Genomic DNA, 18,212 nt, shown 5'->3' on the forward strand with positions numbered 1-18,212 from the left:
CAGGATTGGACGCCTTCAAACCCCCCCCCACCTTATCAAAAGCCTTTGGAGAGATTAATCTCCCCCTTCTTTGGGGAGCTGCTGGAACACCAGATGCCTGCACCCGAAGGCCTCAACTACTCAACTCCTCTTCTGACCTGACTATGAGGGTCAGAACTTCCTCTGAACCAGAGGCCAGAACCCAGCGTCTGATCTCTCATCAACCAGGGAAGACCAACCAGTTTCTCCAGGACGAGACCGGAGAAACGACACCCCACAGAACCTTTGTGCTTTTTCCTCAACAAGCAGGAAAAGCATCACAGACCAAACGACCAGCTCCTCCAACTGGACAAGGGAACAACCAGGACGCTGCAAAGACTCTCCTGAATCACCAGCTTCAGCTTCGTCTCCGCCAACTCAACGCGGCCAACCAGAGTTAGCACAGAGGTGCTAACTGCCACAGAAGCCACCAGCTTCAGGCCTCGACAACAACCAAAGTCCTTCAGTGACATGAAGGACGTGGAAACAACTGGGCATTTACATGAGGTGATTAGTTAAACCTGACGCTCTACACAGAACTGTTTAACTTTTATGAAGATGAGTTGATTCTATTACTTGTGATTGAGTTCTATTGATAATGATATTAGGAGTAGTTATCAACCTGTAAACCAACATTAGCGCTGCCACATGAAGACACAGGGTCTGCATCCTAATCTTTGCTTTACTAACTTCACTCACAATCCTACACATATCACACCAAAGACATCATCACACATGTAACTGAACACCACCGGACAACTCCAGATGTTTTACAAAGCAAATCACCTTCACATGAATTCATTTTAGAAATGGGCCTTTAACAGAGAGACTCAGGAAGCAGACGCTAAAGACGAGCTTCCCTATTGTTCTGCCAACACATGGTGGAGACTGAGGACAGCCTTCCTGCTCTCTGACAACTGTTAGATAATTTCTTTTCAGTATTCAGTTCCCAAACTGTGGCTGGCTAAGGACAACCGGCCTGAGATAGTTAAGCGTTTACACAATTATTTATTAAACAAAGAACATTTTCACCACATGGCTGCCCGCACAGGAAGGCTGTGCTCCTCTCAGACTTAAGGTAGGAGAGAGAGAGAAATCACATTTGCACAAACTTTTATAAACAACGAGAGGTGGACTTCTTCAAGAGACCACTCCCTGTGACCGTTTGCTCATTTCCTGTCCTCTCCGGCCCAATCACAGTACAGGACTTCGTGCCTCAACCGACCTCTTTCGAAGGCGGACTCAAGCCTCCAGCTTCAGGTTGAAATCACTTCCTGGGTCCTTGTTTACATATCAAAGCTATTGTCTCCGAGTATCACTGAAGCCAAAACGGAGGAAACTCCCATGGAAGAATGTAAACCTATTCTCTCTGTAACCATGAGGCCAAAATGGCAGACTACATGGAAGAAATCAAGTCAGAGTAGTTCACTATAACCACCATTCTGAATGGAGTTTATTGTGATCAGCCATTTTCTTTGTAGTTCCGTCCTTGGTCTCACACACACACTCCCTCCACCACTCTCTGGGTGCTTCCGAATAGTCCCTCCTATCTCCTTTCCTATCCACTTTTCCTTAACCCCATGGATGACGTCACGAGGTTAAGTGTTTCCTAGGCTAAAGGTTATGAAGGAAGATAGATAGATAGATAGATAGCTAGATAGATAGATAGATAGATAGATAGATAGATAGATAGATAGATAGATAGATAGATAGATAGATAGATAGATAGATAGATAGATAGATAGATAGATAGAATTTTTATTGTCTGACCCAAAGGGTGTCAGAAATTTGTCTTTGACAAGGCTCAAAAACTGCTTAACATGCACACACATAGAAGGCTTTAAGAACAGCAATACTCATAATAATAATAATAATAATAATAATAATAATAATAATAATAATAATAAAAGACAATATACAGCAATATTATTACTTAAAATAAGGGAGAAAGTAACGGACTGACTGCAAGTTGCTCAGTTCTTGGCAGTGGCGCCGCCAGCCAGAATCCTGTATGCACCGTGCGTACGATTTTTTTGAAGGTGTGAAAAAATGTTAAAGGCAGTGGCGGGTGTCAGGGCCTGCAAGGCCTTCTCCGCAGGCCTAAGAAAAAGATCTGATTATATATGTTGATTATATTTTGTCCATGCATGAATACTGCTTAAATAATTCCAAATGGTCTGTCCGCTTCTTCTCATAGCCTCTCCCCCGGCTGCTCTGCTTCCAGACACGTCCTTCCATATTAAAGCTTTTAACCAATCACAGTTCAGCCATCACCTGTTGCCGGGTAAAGAAATCTACCTGAGGCCTTCACATTCAATTCTGCAGGCGTCTGCAGGTGTCAGTCGCTGCTGCTTCAACCAATCACATTTTGATATTGGCGACTCAGGCCGAGCGTGACGTCAGCATATTCAAGCCCTCTGATTGGATGGTCAGAGAGTTCACTCTCCAGCTAGCTGACTGCATCTGGAGCAGCTGCATGAACAGAGTATAGTGGTGTTGATTTAATGACTTATTGTCAAAACCATTTTGAAGCCGGACTTTTCCAAGAGGTCATTGAACGCACCGCAGCACTCCAAGTGCACGGAGGTCCAGTGTAATTTACCTGCGCTCACTACAAACTTCATGGCAGGATTCAGGATTATGTTATTTGCCATTATATTTTTAAGACCACGAAATACTGACGTTGGTCTCCCTCCTCAACCCCCAGAAGATAGCAGCTGCAGCAGAAGGTGAGACGTGAACTCTGATTTTTTTCATCAGTAAAGGTATTTATTCTGACTACACCAGCATCTATCTGTGATGCAAAGGCTTTTTATGCTGCATTTCTGCATGATAACATTTTTGTAGCCATAAAAAATGTTATTGAGGGGTGGATTGAGTGGGGGGGGTATCTCTGCGTACTACGAAATTGAATCCTGGCGGCGCCACTGGTTCTTGGAATTATGTTTCCTCTGCTGTTGAGGGCTGTGACTGTAGATGGAATTCAGGATTTTTTGTATATTGTTTTTCTGGCCAGTGGGACTTTGTATCTTCTGGCTAATGGGAGGAGGGTGAATGAGTGATGAAGGGGGTGGGAGGGTTCCACTGTGATCAGGATGGCTTCCCTGATCACAGAACGCTCATACAGGTGGGACAGTGGAGTTTGTGTTGAGCCTCCTTTCCTGAGCTTATAGAGAATTCCAATGCTACTTATCATGGCCGGCACTTAAACACTTCCCGGGGCCATGTTAGCCTGCTCGCTGGCTGCAAACTGTGGAATGGATTTCCTGACTCATAACTCCGCGTCTCATTGAGACCCGCCTCCGTTCAGGAAATCTATTCCACATTTTGCAGCCAGCGAGCAGAGCAGCAGCAGGGAAACACTTGTGGAATCATTTCAACAACAGTAAAGCAGACGAGGCTTCATGGATCAAAGATCTCCACAGGTTGGATCAGAAATTTCCGGATCGGATCGGGCCCATCCCTTCTTATGAGACTGATATAACTGAACTGGATATCATTTCCTGTTAAACAGGTGGTACCTCGGGAGAGGTATCTGATACAGATCAGATAAAATTTTCAATAAAATAATTAATAACTATCTTTGGTAATTATTAATCATTATCGATAGCCAAACTGCTAAAACTCAACATAAATCTGCCACAAAATCCCTACACAGTGAATATACTCCCATCAATCTCAATGAATCACAATCAAGGACTCAGGCCGGGGGTGTCCAAACTACGGGCTGCGGTCCAAATGCCACCCAATGTTTATTTTTAAATGGCCTGCAGCAAATTCCCAAAATATACTGGAATATGGCCCAAACATGAATCTTGGCTTGGTGGCACTGTTTTAGGCAGCGAGCCGTCCAGCCATCATTTTTCAATTCTCGAAAAAGACGACTAAAATAGTGCTGGCTTGCTCAAAGCAGTCTAAAATATGTGTACAATGTGTACAAACTTCAGGTGAGAAGACCCAGGAAAGGCCCCTCCATGCTTTCCACAAGTGTGCAGAGTATGCGTGACATCAAAAATGTCATCCGCGCCTGTGCGCTAGAGTCCGCTCAGGTCTTGTTTTATTACCGTGCAACCTGTGCATGCCGGCTGCACATGCGCCAGAGCCTACTGGGCGCTTGTCTGAGGAGATCCTCCGTCTCCCCGTCTGAACAATCACAATTTAAAAGCAAATAAAGATCCAGAGGCTCAGAACTCCTGAAGTGAAAAATAAATTACTTAAGGAAAGGTGGAGAATGCCGGGCAGCAGAAGTGGAGATATTTTGGGGATTGTTACGTTACGCTATGGAGCGCGCACGGAAGTAAATCCAGAGTGGAGGATGGATGCAATTATGTGCGCACCGGCGGCCTGCGCACGGTCTGCAGACACACAATGCAGAATGCACTGAGGGGCCTTAAGAGCAGACAAATCGTCGTGCATGGAGAGGTCTTAACTGTTAACACACCTTCATGAGCAGACAGCCTCTCCCGCAGTATAGTGCAGCATGGTGCTGCGCTGTGAAGTTTCGCTTTAGTCAAACATAAGGCCCGTGGGCCAAAACCAGCCAGCAATAGGCTCCAATCAGGCCCCACAAACCACCAAGCAAGGTGGTTAAATAGGAGGCTTTTTCTGCCATTTGGAACTGTCAAAAAAAGTGTAAATTCAAAGGTTATTATTGCAGAATTTCACCAGTCCGGCCCACTCAGAATGAAACTGGACTATATGTGGCCCCTGAAGTAAATTTTTATTTTGTATTTATTTTGTACACATCTTTGTATGTAGTATATTAAAAGACAAATTGGAACTCTACGAGCATATTTAGAAATCATTCGATGATTTCACAAGGAGTGATGATATAAAAGAGCTTCTAAAAGAGGAAAACCCAGAAAATGGCACTTGAAGTCCAAAGCAACACTAAATACTAGAACGAAGCTGAAGACATGTTTACTATTGATATTTTTTGTCTATTGTTAAACTTCTTTGCTGTTGTTATCATTAATAGTTTAATTCTGTAAATGTATTTATTTCTCATTGCTTTCTTTATTATTTAGCATTTTCACACCATACTCAAAACCATGACATACATCCTATTTATATTATCTTCAATTGGAAGACAGGCTAAGAGAGAGAAGTTGGTTTGATGTGTGGGATGGGGTGGGTTTGTTGGGTAAAGAAAGAAAAAGAGAAATGTACAATAAATGATTTTCTCTATATGAATGCTTGAAAACAATAATAAAAAAAAAAACATTCTTTTTAGATTGGTCTTACGCAGTGCTGCCACAGTTACCTTGAAAAAGTAATCTGGTTACTAATTACTAGTTACTCCTTTAAAGTAACTTAGTTACTTTCTGATGACTTGTTTTTAAAAGAACTAAGGCCCTGTTTACACGACAACGTTTCACGTGACAACACCTAATCTGCTAAAAAAAAGGAGTGTGTTTCCACTGCAGCAGTGAACACAGAGACATCAATGTAGTTAGTCTGCCGGGCCACTGGGGGGCGCTGTTGCTTGATTTTGTAATGAAACTCCACAGACGTGTGCAGAGAACAAAACACTATAAATGCGAAGAAAATGGAGAGAACCTGACATCCGTATGGACTGATGACACATCGGATGATATCAGGGAGAGTCTCAACTATTAAACTACTGATCTGGAGGATAAAACTAGAATATGGACCGCGGGTCGTACCACTACGGGTCGTACCACTACGGGTCGTACCACTACGGGTCGTACCACTACGGGTCGTACCACTACGCGGCCGCCATGTTTGTTTACAACTGGATGAGCAGGAGGGAGGGGGGGATGAGCAGTAACAGGCTCTGTAGCCTCCATCAGTCTCTGCAGGAGGGATTAGCGGCTTGAAAGCATCTTTCCACTTTGGGAGCCGGATTAAAAACTCCCCCAAAAGTGAAGAAAGTTTTGCGGATACACTCGAATTCATTGTCGTGTAAACGGGGCCTCAGTTAGATTACAAATAACTTTTTAGTTACTTTCAGCAGCTGCCGACAACACTCCACCATCTGAACATAAAAATAACAATCAGTTTTACCAAAAGCTCTGCTGATCCCTGCCTGGCCTCCTGCCTCATATATTTAACCTTTGACCGTCATTCTCTGTTGTGTTTATATTTGACTCATGGTTTTAGTATCTGACTTTTACTATAGCTGGTATTTAATGACCCAGAGATGTAGTTGTAGTCTGTTATTGCACCATTTATCAATTTCTTTTATCACATCTAACGTTACAATAGTAGCGCACAGTGACTTGGAAAAGTAACTTTAATCTAATTACTGATTTGGAAATAGTAATGTGTTAGATTACTCGTTACTGGTCATAACACAGTAATGCAACTAATTAACGTATTACTGGCATTGAAGAGACACAGAATTTTAGATTTTCACTATCTGTAAGTCAGAATCATCAAAATTACATGAAATAAAAGCTATTTCACTCTATGTGTAATGAATCTATATAAAACAACTACTGCTGTCAATCGATTAAAAATATTTTACTAATTAATTGTACAATTTTCTACGATTAATTGCAATTAATCGCATTGTTTCTCTACTGAAGACTGAAGCTTGTAATGGATATTTATTCAGGGAAAACCACGGAATTAATGTCGGCTCAACACATAGAGACTATATTTAAATTCAAAGACTATTTTTATAACTTCCTTTTAGCTTTGTATGAAACTGTTTCTCTCCAAGATCAACAAAATAATAAAAACATAAATTAATTAATTAACATCTAACATAAGTCTGGGTTTTGTAGTGCATATGGAGGTAATATTGGTGAAAAAGTTTTGTGTACTGGTAAAAGTGACTTTGTAGTCGTGTACCATGAGTTGTGTACCTGTAGAATTCTTTTCTCTCCACAAATACAACACCACATTTACAAGTCACAACTTCTTAATTACAGGAGCACAAATCCTGTTTTACAAGTCACAGATTATAAAAACTGTCATGCTGATATTTTTCCTCCAATTGTTGCAGTACATCTGGTGAAAACATGTTTGTGCTCCTGTATCGATGTGAAGTTCTCCCACACAAATCAGATTGTTTTCTTCAACTACTAATCACACATCGCGGCTCTCCGCTGAGATATCTGGTGAAGACCTGTGCGTTCAGTCACACACACACATACACACACACACACACACACACACACACACACACACACACACACACACACACACACACACACACACACACACACACACACACACACACACACACACACACACACACACACACACACACAGTATACAGGAGAGCCAGGGAAAGAGAGAAAGAGGAGAAATTAATATTTTACCAGTATTTCCTCCAGTTTCAGTAGTTTGGTGGCTCCTGGTCAGCCAACATGGCAACCCTATTATTCCACTGGGTATCAGTCACAGTGCTGCATCTCGAGACGCTGCACATGCTGCTCTGGTAATAACCCGGAAGTTAACAAAACTGCATTAATTATTTGAAAGTTTTCTAACCAGTTAAACGTTTCAAATCAGTTAATTAAATTAACGCGTTATTTCTGACAGCACTAAAAATAAGTTTCACTTTCTGAAATAACTGACAAAAAGTATTGAGTAAGATATTACATTTTCTTGAGCTGTACATGTATATAACTTGGTTATGCATCAGAGACGCTAAATGCGTCTCAGTCATATAATAAAGCTTTCAAAATGAATATCATTTCTTGAATTATGTTAGATGAATGTCTAGTTTTGTCGTAATTTAGATGATTTTTAAATTTGTATAAACCATATTCAGATATTTGTTTAGAAATACATGGATTGATGGATGTTGTCCATTATTTCAAACATCTGTAAACTGTTTAATCATCTTTGTTCCTGTTATTCACTTTTTCTTTGTTTTTTCCAGTTGGAAATGGAGGAATAATGCGGGAAAGTTCTGCTGATTTGTGAAAGAATGTGAAACTGCACCTATGTCAGACCCAGGCTGCAGGTTGTACAGTTTGGCCCAGCCCAGAACAGCCACCCGTCGCACACAAGCTGCTCTGTCCCGAAGTCCTGCTGTCAGAGGCTGCTCCACATACTCCACCAGGCTGGGTAACCTACAGGCACAGGCACTCCGTCACACAAACACCAATCATAGGCTGAGAGGACACTGACAGACCACTGGTGTCTGGCCCACCTCAAGTTGGTCATGTTCCTCAGGGCCAGGCTGCGGACCATGGGGTTGGGATCCTGACAGTCTTTCCTCAGTGTGTTGATCACAAGCAGGGACAGCTCCGGGTTCAAAGCAGCATAGGAACACAGGAAGATGTACACCAGTTTCTTCTGGACAATGTCCACGGTGGCGCAGGCTTTCACCATCTCACTGAAAAGGCCTGACACATCCACACCTTGTGACATGGCCCTAAGAAGGAGGGAGACGTCATTCAGGTGCATGGGAGCAAGCAAAAGTACAGTGAAAGGCTATCAGAGTCACGCTGGCCTGGGGAGGAAGAGAAAAGAGAGAAAGCTCGAGAAAAATTAAAGAAAAGGTCAAAAGGATAAGCTGTAAAAATGGAAAAAAATAAAAAGATCACAAAGTAAACAAAGCATGACCAAAACAGACGGGACAGTATTCTCTCTTTGCATTCTGCTGAGAACCAGGAAGTGGGCTAATAAGTTAAAAAGGAGGAAACCAGACGCCACTGTTAAGCCCACAGTCCAGCTCTCAGTATGTCAATGTGAAAGATGAGGTGAGCTGCTTCATGAAGCCGCGTAGAAACAGTAGCTAAAGCTGCTCTACAAAGTTCTCCTCACCCCAACAGATTATCCAAACTGCATGTGCTGCTTCATTAAATGATTCATTTGAAAAAGTGTAATAGAAATGTTTCAGTAAACCAGTAGGTCTACATTCGTGCCCTAACCTGTGGGTCAAAGCTGATAGAAAGAGATCTCACACACAAGCTTTTCTTTTCTTTTCTACTACATATGGAAAAATCTAAATTATGATGATATCAACATTGCACATACACATATCATAAAGGACTAGCTCAACACATGGACAGTGAATTCAAAATGACAAAGTTCTTAAGACAAAAAGAGTTATGAATTGCAAATAATAAAAAAAAAACCCAGCAACCTGTGTACTTCTACCGCTCACTATTGATTTATTTTTTATTTTTTGTTCCACAAAATAAGAAACAAAATACAGAAAATCAAACATAAACGTTGAACATATCGGGAAAGATGGTCAGACACAAAAAAGCCAATCGGAAGAGAAAGGTCTATCCAAGATTTTTTAGATAAAGTGTGAGTGGTACGAGACTAATTGTTAGGCCCCGTATAATATAAAAACTTCATGATACAATCATTCAGTTAGTACTTCCGTTTGTAAGGAACTCACATATCTAACCCACTTGGTCCAAAGTTGAATAAATACATGAATGTGAAGGCGAAGGGAGAAGGTCATCCTTTCCACACGATCAACGTCATCTACTATGTTGATCCAGTCCGGTGCTGTGGAGGAGTCAGGAAGCAACCAATGCCTTGGAATGGTTTTTTTACCAGCAGTCATCAGAATACAAAATAAATACCCAGTAACTTGTCTAACCTGTGAATGTAAATTTCCAAAAAAGCATGTAGTAAACTGCACTGGGAGGTTAGTGTTAAATATCCCTCTTAATACTTTGTGGAGCTCGGTCCAGGAGGGTCTGGTCACTGGACTTTCCCATCGGCTCCGTGATCACGGAGCCGGTCGCTGCAGTGCATCTTGGGAGTTTCTGTTCCTCGTGTTTTAGATGTTGTTGGGGGTTATATTAGGTTTGTACTGTTGGTAATGATGGTGCTGTGTTGCATTTTTCTTCCTTTGTTGATGTAGTTAGTTAATTCATCTAGTTTAATTTGGTTTATTAGTTGTGGGTGGGCAACCAGGAGCGAAGAGGGGGTTGTGCGGGGGCCTCGTCCTACCATGGTGCTCTTGTTGATCGAAGAGTGTCACAATAAAAGCCTCTACTATTCAGATAACACATGAGAGAATCTCTACCTTGAATGTTATTCTATGCATTACTTGACATCCTTAGGACTGAGAGTGTGAGTGATGTGAGTAACAATATTACTCAGTTGCTCATTTTATACTGTATAGTCATTTCGGGTAAAAATGTTGTCTGTGTCAAATCTTTCTAAAACTTTGTGCAGAAAAGACCAACTTCCTGTTAAAGGCCTTCTCAGCATCAAAACTAACTAAACAAGCTTCAAGATTATTCTGTTGAATATGACGTAGTATGTGTAATGATCGTCTCACATTACCATGAGTCTGTCTTTGTAAAACCAATCCGCTCTGGTCGTTGTGTATAAGTTGAGTCAGAATCTTGTCCAGTCTTCTGGCGAGGATGGACGTGCAAAGTTTGTAGTCGACATGTAACACTGATATTGGTCGATATGAACGACACACTAATTAGTTTCTTCCCTCCTTGGGAATGATGGAGATCACCTCCTCCTTCCAAGATGGAGAAGGATTACCATTAACTCAGCCTTAACGATCTTAAACCACTCTGAGGAGAAGCCGTCCGGGCCAGGGGATGTATTTGCTTTCAGAGTGGAGATGGCTGGAATCAACTGTGGCTCGGTGACAGGAGCTGTTAATATTTCATTTTAACCTTTTGAAGTAACAGGCAAATTGAGAGATTTTAAGAAACTGCCAATTTGGTGTTCAACTTCTCGTTGGGGTTGTGTATAAAGGCCCTCGTAATATTTTCTGAATGTTCTTTGTATTTCATCTTGTCTATACTGTATAGTTTCAGAATCTACATCTCTTATTTTGTAAATCATATCGTCTGCTCATTGTTTTTGCAGTTTTTGTGATGTTGCTCCCGACTCAAACTAAGTTTGTCTTGTGAACATGATCTTTTTTTCAGATTCCTGTGTATACTTTGTATTTATTTCCTTTCTAATTGCTTTGATTTGAACTAGTAGTTCTGGTCTTTGTTCTCTTCTATGCTCTGTCTCAAGATCTTTCAATTCTTTATTAAGGTCTATAGAGTTAAATTGTTTCTTTTCATCAGCGCAGAATGATATTATTCTCCCTCAAAAACAGCTTTTATAGTGTCCCATACTGTAGCAGAGGCAACCTCTCCATTATCATTGTCCTCTGGAAACCTTTCCATTTGGGTTATTCAGGATATTTGTGTTCAACCTCCACAACGTTCTTCCCGGGTGATTGTTAATATCAACCGTGCAGGAGATGGGAGCGTGGTCAGACAGATCAATACATCCAATATCACAACCGCTTATTCTATAATCGTCTCTTTCATCCAAAATAACAATCTATTCTTGAGAAGACACCACGTAGATGTGAATAAAAACTATAGTCACAGCCTGATGGATAGAAATCCCTCCATAAAGCTAGTATTCCCAGCTCTGTCATTAAAGCATTGATTTGCACTGGCAGAAGATTTCAACGCCTTGAAAGACAAAAAAAAAGGGGGTGGGAAAGCAAGAATAATAACCAAGCTGAGTTTTTGTTTTTCCTCCTCTCAATCCCTTCAGTTTGTTTTCTCTCTTTGCAACTCCTTCGGGTCCACATGATACCTCAAGCTTCTCCCACTATTGGTTTGCCTTTACTCCTTATCTCACATTTCCAGGCCTCGGTTCAAAAGGATCATCGTATTCACCTCTCTTTGTAAGGAAGGAATTAATGACAAGTCGGTAGCTATAACGTCAGGGGTCTTAATAGTGTAATCAAAAGAAGAACAAAAAATCTACGTCAACTAAAACTAATTAGTTTTCCAAATAGTATTTCTTCAGGAAACCCACATGGACAGACAAAGTCTATTACTCTTCACAGCAATATTGAAGAAGGAGGGGTGTGGCTCTTCTCACGCATAGACACAATCTAAAAAGCCTCTGGGGTGGTTCGCTGGGGTCTCCCCGGGCCTGGGGGGCTTCTGTCTGCCGGGGTGGCGGTGTCCGGGCGCGGTGGCCTCGGACCCCGGGGTGTCACCACGGGTCCCCCCACAACAGTTCCGGCCACACCCAGTGGACAAGCCACACACACTCACACACACATACACGCACACACACACACACACACACTTTCACTCCTCACGAAAGGTGCTTCTGAAGTTGCTTGTTGTCTGTCATCATTTGCTCAAACTTTAAAAATCATGTTCCTCTTTTGTTGTCACCTCTTTGTTATTTCATGTTCCTGCTTCACGTTACTGTCTAGATAGAGCTGCTCAGGCTGGTTCAATCTAATAACAGTTGGAAAGTATTTGGATGAGTGTGATTATTGCAAATAATATATGTAGCACAACAAGGACATTGTATGTTATCCCCTTCCCCCCTCCCCCCTCCCCCCTCCCCCCTCACCCCTCCCCCCTCGACTTTCTTCTCTCTCTTCTCTTCTCTCTCTCTTTGTGCGTTCCCCCCCGGTCGTGTACGGCAGAAAGAAAAATAAATAAATAAATAAATAAAAATAAAAAATAAAAATAAAAAAAAAATAAAAATAAAAAATAAAAAAATAAAAAGCCTCATTAAAGAGAGTTAAAAACCTCATTAAAGAGAGTTAAAAGCCTCATTAAAGAGGTAGGTCTTTAAATGCTTCAAATACAGGAGCCAGTCTGTGGGGTCCTGAGGTGGCTGGTGGGGAGTTCCACAGACGTAGTACATCTGGGGGTTTGGTAGCAGTGTTGCCACAGATAACTTGAAAAAGTAAAGATTACCTGCTTTTAAAGTAACTAAGTTAGATTACAAATAACGTTTTAGTTACTTTCAGCAGTTGCCAACAACACTCCACCGTCTCAACATAAAAGAACCAACCGGCTTTTCCAAAACTCAGTTCTGACCTCCTGCCTGGCCTCCTGCTGATACACATTTAACCTCTGACCTTCATCCTTTGTTGTATTTCTATCTGACTCATGGTTTTATTATCTGATTTTTACCGTTACCGGTATTTATTTACCCAGAGATGTAGTGGTAGTCTGTTTTTGCACTCTTTATCTATTTGTTTATTTGCACTATCTGCTCTTTGCCCCCCTCGGAGACAAATACTGATTGATTCATTGATTGATTGAAAAAGAAAAATTACAAAAATAGTGTAACATCTCTGCAGTTGTGTTATTGATGCAATGTTAAGGTTTAGTGATGACAGTCGTTGGTTCTTCTGTGTTTCCTCAACGCACCGTTAGAGCAAGTTGGCCTGTGAATGGCTGAAAGTGGAGAAGGGGGCGGGTCAGGTGACAGTGTGTGTGTGTGTGTGTGTGTGTGTGTGTGTGTGTGTGTGTGTGTGTGTGTGTGTGTGTGTGTGTGTGTGTGTGTGTGTGTGTGTGTGTGTGTGTGTGTGTGTGTGTGTCCATTTGGAGGAGAACGAAGCAGCAGCCCGGTTCTGTTTACTAATGAAGCTGCTTTGCAGAGAATACTCATCCTGCGAGACACTACTATACACAATATACAGACGCTACAACAGTAATGCACAGTGGGGTGCATCGTTTGCCTCAATGTCGAAAATTCAACTTGTACCCAATTTTAAAATGTGACAATACCAATTTAAAGAAAATCTGTAGAATATTAGCTCATTTGAATAATATCTACTGGGTCCACCAAGCCACTTAAGGTACGTACTCGCCATAGCAACAGAGTGAAAAAAATCTGTTTTTCTCAAATAACTTTCAAAATAATGCATTTAGTGCTATAGCGTCAATGAAAGTTGAATAGAAATGTCAGTATTGCGCATCTTGTGGTACCAGTTGTATATCTCTATCTTCAATACTTTCTGGGAAATAACAATTTTGTCGTATTTTTTGAGTGTTTCTTTGGGAAAGTTGTGGCTATTTAGGGTTGACTGATGAGATGAGAGAGATAGTGTGTGTTCTGTTTCTGGAGTGATATAGTGCAGTTAGTTTCAAAGTTTCTGGTGCTTTTGTGAATAGGTTGTTCCAGTATAGTCTCCATAGGAAATATCCATGATGTGAAGGCACTGGGAGTGCCATCCCACAAACCCTGCAGTGGTCAAGCATCTGGGCGTTAATAGTAGGCTTGCCACCAACCTTCTGGAAGAGTGGAACTTTGCAGAGGCTTTTGACACAACATATAAGGAGTTAGTGGAATACAATTTAGGACCATATGCTTTTTCAACATCCCTGCAGTCCCCAAGGACATAACACTTGTGACATATCTCAGAAACTAATGATGATAGAGACATAAAACTTGTACCATAAGATGTGTAATGTCCATGTTTATATTCAACTTCCATTGACATTGTAGGGTTTTATTCATTATTTTTGCTGTTATTGAAGAAAAACTGATTTTTCAGCCGTAATTCAAGGCTGCTGCCAGCAGGACACTTCAGAGGCTCGGTGGGCCCGGTAGACATCAACAGAATTGTATGAAATTTCTCACAGAAGTTTAATTTGGCATTTGTAAAAAAGTGATACTAGGTACAGATTGATTTTAGAATATTTTGCAAAAAGCGGGGCAAATGATGCACCCTAATGCACAGTGACTTGGATAACTAACTTTAATGTGATTACTGGCTTGGAGATAGTAACATGTTAGATTACTAGTTACTGAAAAAAGTGGTGATATGAGAGTAACGCGTTACTAATTAACGTGTTACTGGCATCACTGTTTGGTAAATATCTTAGTAAACTGCAGCTTCACTTTTTCATTTGGAAGGAATCTAGTGACACCTGGTGGTGGGTTCTATAGTAAAGCAGTTTTATGAGTAAAGGACTGAAGACGCTCCATAGGCTGCATTATAGTAAAGAAAAACTCCAGATTTTATCCAGACAAAGTCGAAGACAGATGTGACAGATGTGCGCAGGCCCCATGTAACTTGACACACATGTTCTGGTCATGCCCAAAACTGACTCACTTCTGGGAGAAATTCTTCGAGGCTATCTCAGAGGTCCTACAGACTAACATAGCCCCCTGCCCCCATGTGGCAATATTTGGTAGACCACCAGATAGAATTTCCATAACAAAAAAACAAAGGACAGTCATAGCTTTCACCTCATTGATCGCGCGCAGAAAGATCCTCCTTCTATGGAAGGCCCCTTTGCCTCCCTCGTTTAAATCTTGGCTGAAGGATATCATGTCTTTTCTCAAACTGGAAAAAATTTAATTTACATTGAGAGGATCTTCCAACAAATTCTACCTAACTTGGAGACCACTTATTGACTATGTGGACGGTCTTCCTGCCACAATGTTCTCTTGGGGGACTGCATAGTGTTGCTGCTCCTCCGCTTGTCTGCCACACAGTCACACTGGGATCCCTTCCGCTTTCAATTTGAATGTAGATGTGAGCACAGGGTTTTTGAGCTTCCAATAAGTATGTAGTTCACTTTATTCTTACTTATTTTTAATGTTCTTTTTTTTTTTGTTGCTTCTGTTTTTTTGTTTTTATTTTGTTCTTGACTGAGAGAACTGAGGTCGGTTTGGGTGATGGGGTTGAGAGAAAATGATACTTTCATACATCTTTTTGGTGCACACCATTGTACTATGTTCTATTGTTCGCTGTTTTGCATATTTGTATTGCACAATTTTGTACTTCAATAATAATAAAAAAGTTGAAACAATAAAAAAAAGGACTGAAGACAAACCTCAGTGTGCAACTTCTGTATAAACATGTTGGAAGAGATTTCAGTAAATCAAATTAAAAGTGGACATCATCTGTATATAAAAGGTCACGTATTCTTTCTGACTGAGAGATGAGCTGATCCTGTTTACACTGAATAAAGTGATCAGACTGATGTGAAGGTTTACACTGTTTGCCATAAGGATCCCATCCAGTAACCAACCAGCTGAAGAAGAACTTGCAGAGTGAGGAGGCTGCTACTGTTCTTATGTGATTTCTTCTTTTTTCTTTTTTTTTTTCCAAGGAATTATGAATAGAAACCAGTGACGGGTCAAATTAATAATTATATGATTAAAAACCATTTGAATGTGTACATTTATATGAACTACACAGATTACTATCTTTCTATGTTTTATGCATACATCTTTTAAACAACTTCAGGACTGCACAAAATTACCAAACACTGAATCATTTTGAGGATTTTCAGTTTTGGAAAAGCCAGTTTTATTGCTCGACGTTATGGAGATATTTCCCTCACAAGAATTGTCGAATAGATGGAGACCTTGGTTTTGCATAATTACACCAAACAACAACTCTGTTTTGGATATGAGAACGATAACCAAGGTCCGGTCTGTGGTGCAATATTTTCAGTATCAGTTGTGTCCAGTATCAAATTTAAAATTTGCTGTCTATCTTAATCAAAAAACAAATAACTGTGTCACTAAGAAACCATTGGCATTGTAAGGGTTAAATCATTCCCCCACAACTGGCAGCTCTCCTCCTACTTTTAGGACTGTGGGCCAGTTTCCCAATATTCAGAAATATTATGTGCATTTTAAACACATTTGAACCAGATAACATTTAAGAAATGACCACATATTTACATATAACTGTACCACTGGGTTTATCTCGAGCTTGTTGTTTAAAATAAGGGACATTTTTGTCAAATTTGCTGTGAAACATTCTGTTAAACCTTTGCAGCTCTTTCCCAACATGACCCTCAGGTGGTGGTAATTATATTTTTCAAATAAATTGCAATGTGTTGATGACTGGAGTCCCAATTCTTTCCGCCCGCTGATCCTCTGGCAGATGAATGCAGCTGTGGCATGTCAGTGTGAGTTACCTGATGACCCTGAGGACGGTGTTCCTGTAGCGCAGCTGGTCACACTGGATGTTGGGGTTGCTTAGAGCTCTCTGCAGCTCCTTCACTGTCTGCTCACTGCCCAGGTAAGGCATGCTGGCTGCATGGACGAAGAGAAACACAACACTGCTCCTCACTGTCACATTCAACAACATGGAGCCTGAAGTTTGGACTGTTAAGATCTGGATAAATGTGAACTGTGGATCATGCAAATTTTCATTCGCAAATGATTTGATAACCGATTGTATATTCATCTAACTTCACTGAAATTAGGTTAATGGAGAATGGATGGGAGGAGGAGGAGGAGGAGGACCATTCATCCACCAACCATATAACTCCCATCTTCTTACCAGTCCCAGATCAAATCTAATTCAGAAAGTCTTTGAAAGTCATCGACTCTGATTAATGAGTAACCTGACTGAAAATACAGTTTTTATCTGAGCGGTCAGGATTTCCCTCCGATTTAGTACTGAGTTCAGATAAAGTCATTATACTGGGTGAATTTAACGTTCATGTAGATGTTGACAATGATAGCTTCAACATTGCATTTAGTGCATTATTTGACTAAATGTCTTTTGGCAGAAGGTGAATGAACACACTCATTATTTCAATTACCCCCTTGATCGAGTTGTCTCATGGACTTGACAGTAATATAATAAATGTAATAATACAACAGTTTATCCTCACAACCCTCTGTTGACTGACCATTTCCCGATATCGTTTGAATTTACATTTACTGGCTTTACAGCACATAGGAAGACATTAAAGTCTAGGAGATGTCTGTCAGGCAAAGCTGTGACTAAATTCTAAACATCACAGAAACATGAAAACAACAGAAGAGCACATGAAAACAGGGAATAGCGGACAGAAGGTGGGAAGCTCTAATTCTTCACCCGCACAATAAAACACCAGACCAACACCCGACGCGTTCATTTAAAGGAGTATTTACCCTTCAGAACGTAAAATACAGATTTAAAAATGTGTTGCTCTTTTTCCCTATGATGATTGAATTGTTTACAACCTGCAGACTTCCGCAACTCTTCTTCGTGCTGTCCTGTATGGCTGCCGGCTGCCCCCTGTGGTGACCAGCAGTACTGCTACTGCTTCCGGCTTCTTCTTCTTCTTTTGTTTTATGGCGGTTGGCATGCACAGTTGGGTGCATTACCGCCATCTACTGAATGGGAGTGTGGAGCAGACTGGGTTTTGATCTAAATCCTGTTTACTAATCCTGTTTTTCCTAAAAATGTGAAGATGTCCTTGTATATACTGTCTTCTGAGTTCGTCCTCAGTATTTCCGTTATGTTCAGATTTATTTTCTGTCTGTGGAGTGCTTCTTTGAGTATTTCTTTGTGGTGATGGTACTGTTGACATTGTGTGAGTACGTGTTGAATTGTCTCCTGCGTTCCGCAGTAAACGCAGTTTCCTGTTGGGTGTTTTTGGATGAGGTGTAGTGAATTATTTAATCTTGTATGTCATAATCTCAACCGAGAGACGATGTCTTCTCCTTCGCTGTTTCTGCTGCTTTCTCTCATCTCTCCCACTTTGTTTTGA

General features: G+C 40.9%; 1 protein-coding gene across 2 annotated transcripts in view; it reads right to left on the bottom strand.

Annotated features, from left to right (window-relative positions):
* Positions 1-17,733, bottom strand: part of ap4b1 (adaptor related protein complex 4 subunit beta 1) — a 54,188-nt gene extending 36,455 nt beyond the window's left edge. The window contains exons 1-4 of one of the 2 annotated variants that reach the window (XM_080470257.1): positions 17,683-17,733; positions 16,644-16,761; positions 8,150-8,374; positions 7,939-8,069 (exon numbers count right to left, since the gene is read on the bottom strand). In XM_080470257.1, the coding sequence (XP_080326383.1) occupies positions 7,939-8,069; positions 8,150-8,374; positions 16,644-16,756 (469 nt within the window). In that variant the 5' untranslated portion in view covers positions 16,757-16,761; positions 17,683-17,733. Of the gene's footprint in view, positions 1-7,938; positions 8,070-8,149; positions 8,375-16,643; positions 16,762-17,610 lie in introns of both variants that reach the window. The other variant, XM_080470256.1, reaches the window with a different exon arrangement.
* Positions 17,734-18,212: the final 479 nt, after the last annotated feature.

Source organism: Lipophrys pholis, assembly GCF_963383615.2.
Source record: "Lipophrys pholis genome assembly, chromosome: 8".
In the NCBI taxonomy this organism is placed as follows: domain Eukaryota; kingdom Metazoa; phylum Chordata; class Actinopteri; order Blenniiformes; family Blenniidae; genus Lipophrys; species Lipophrys pholis.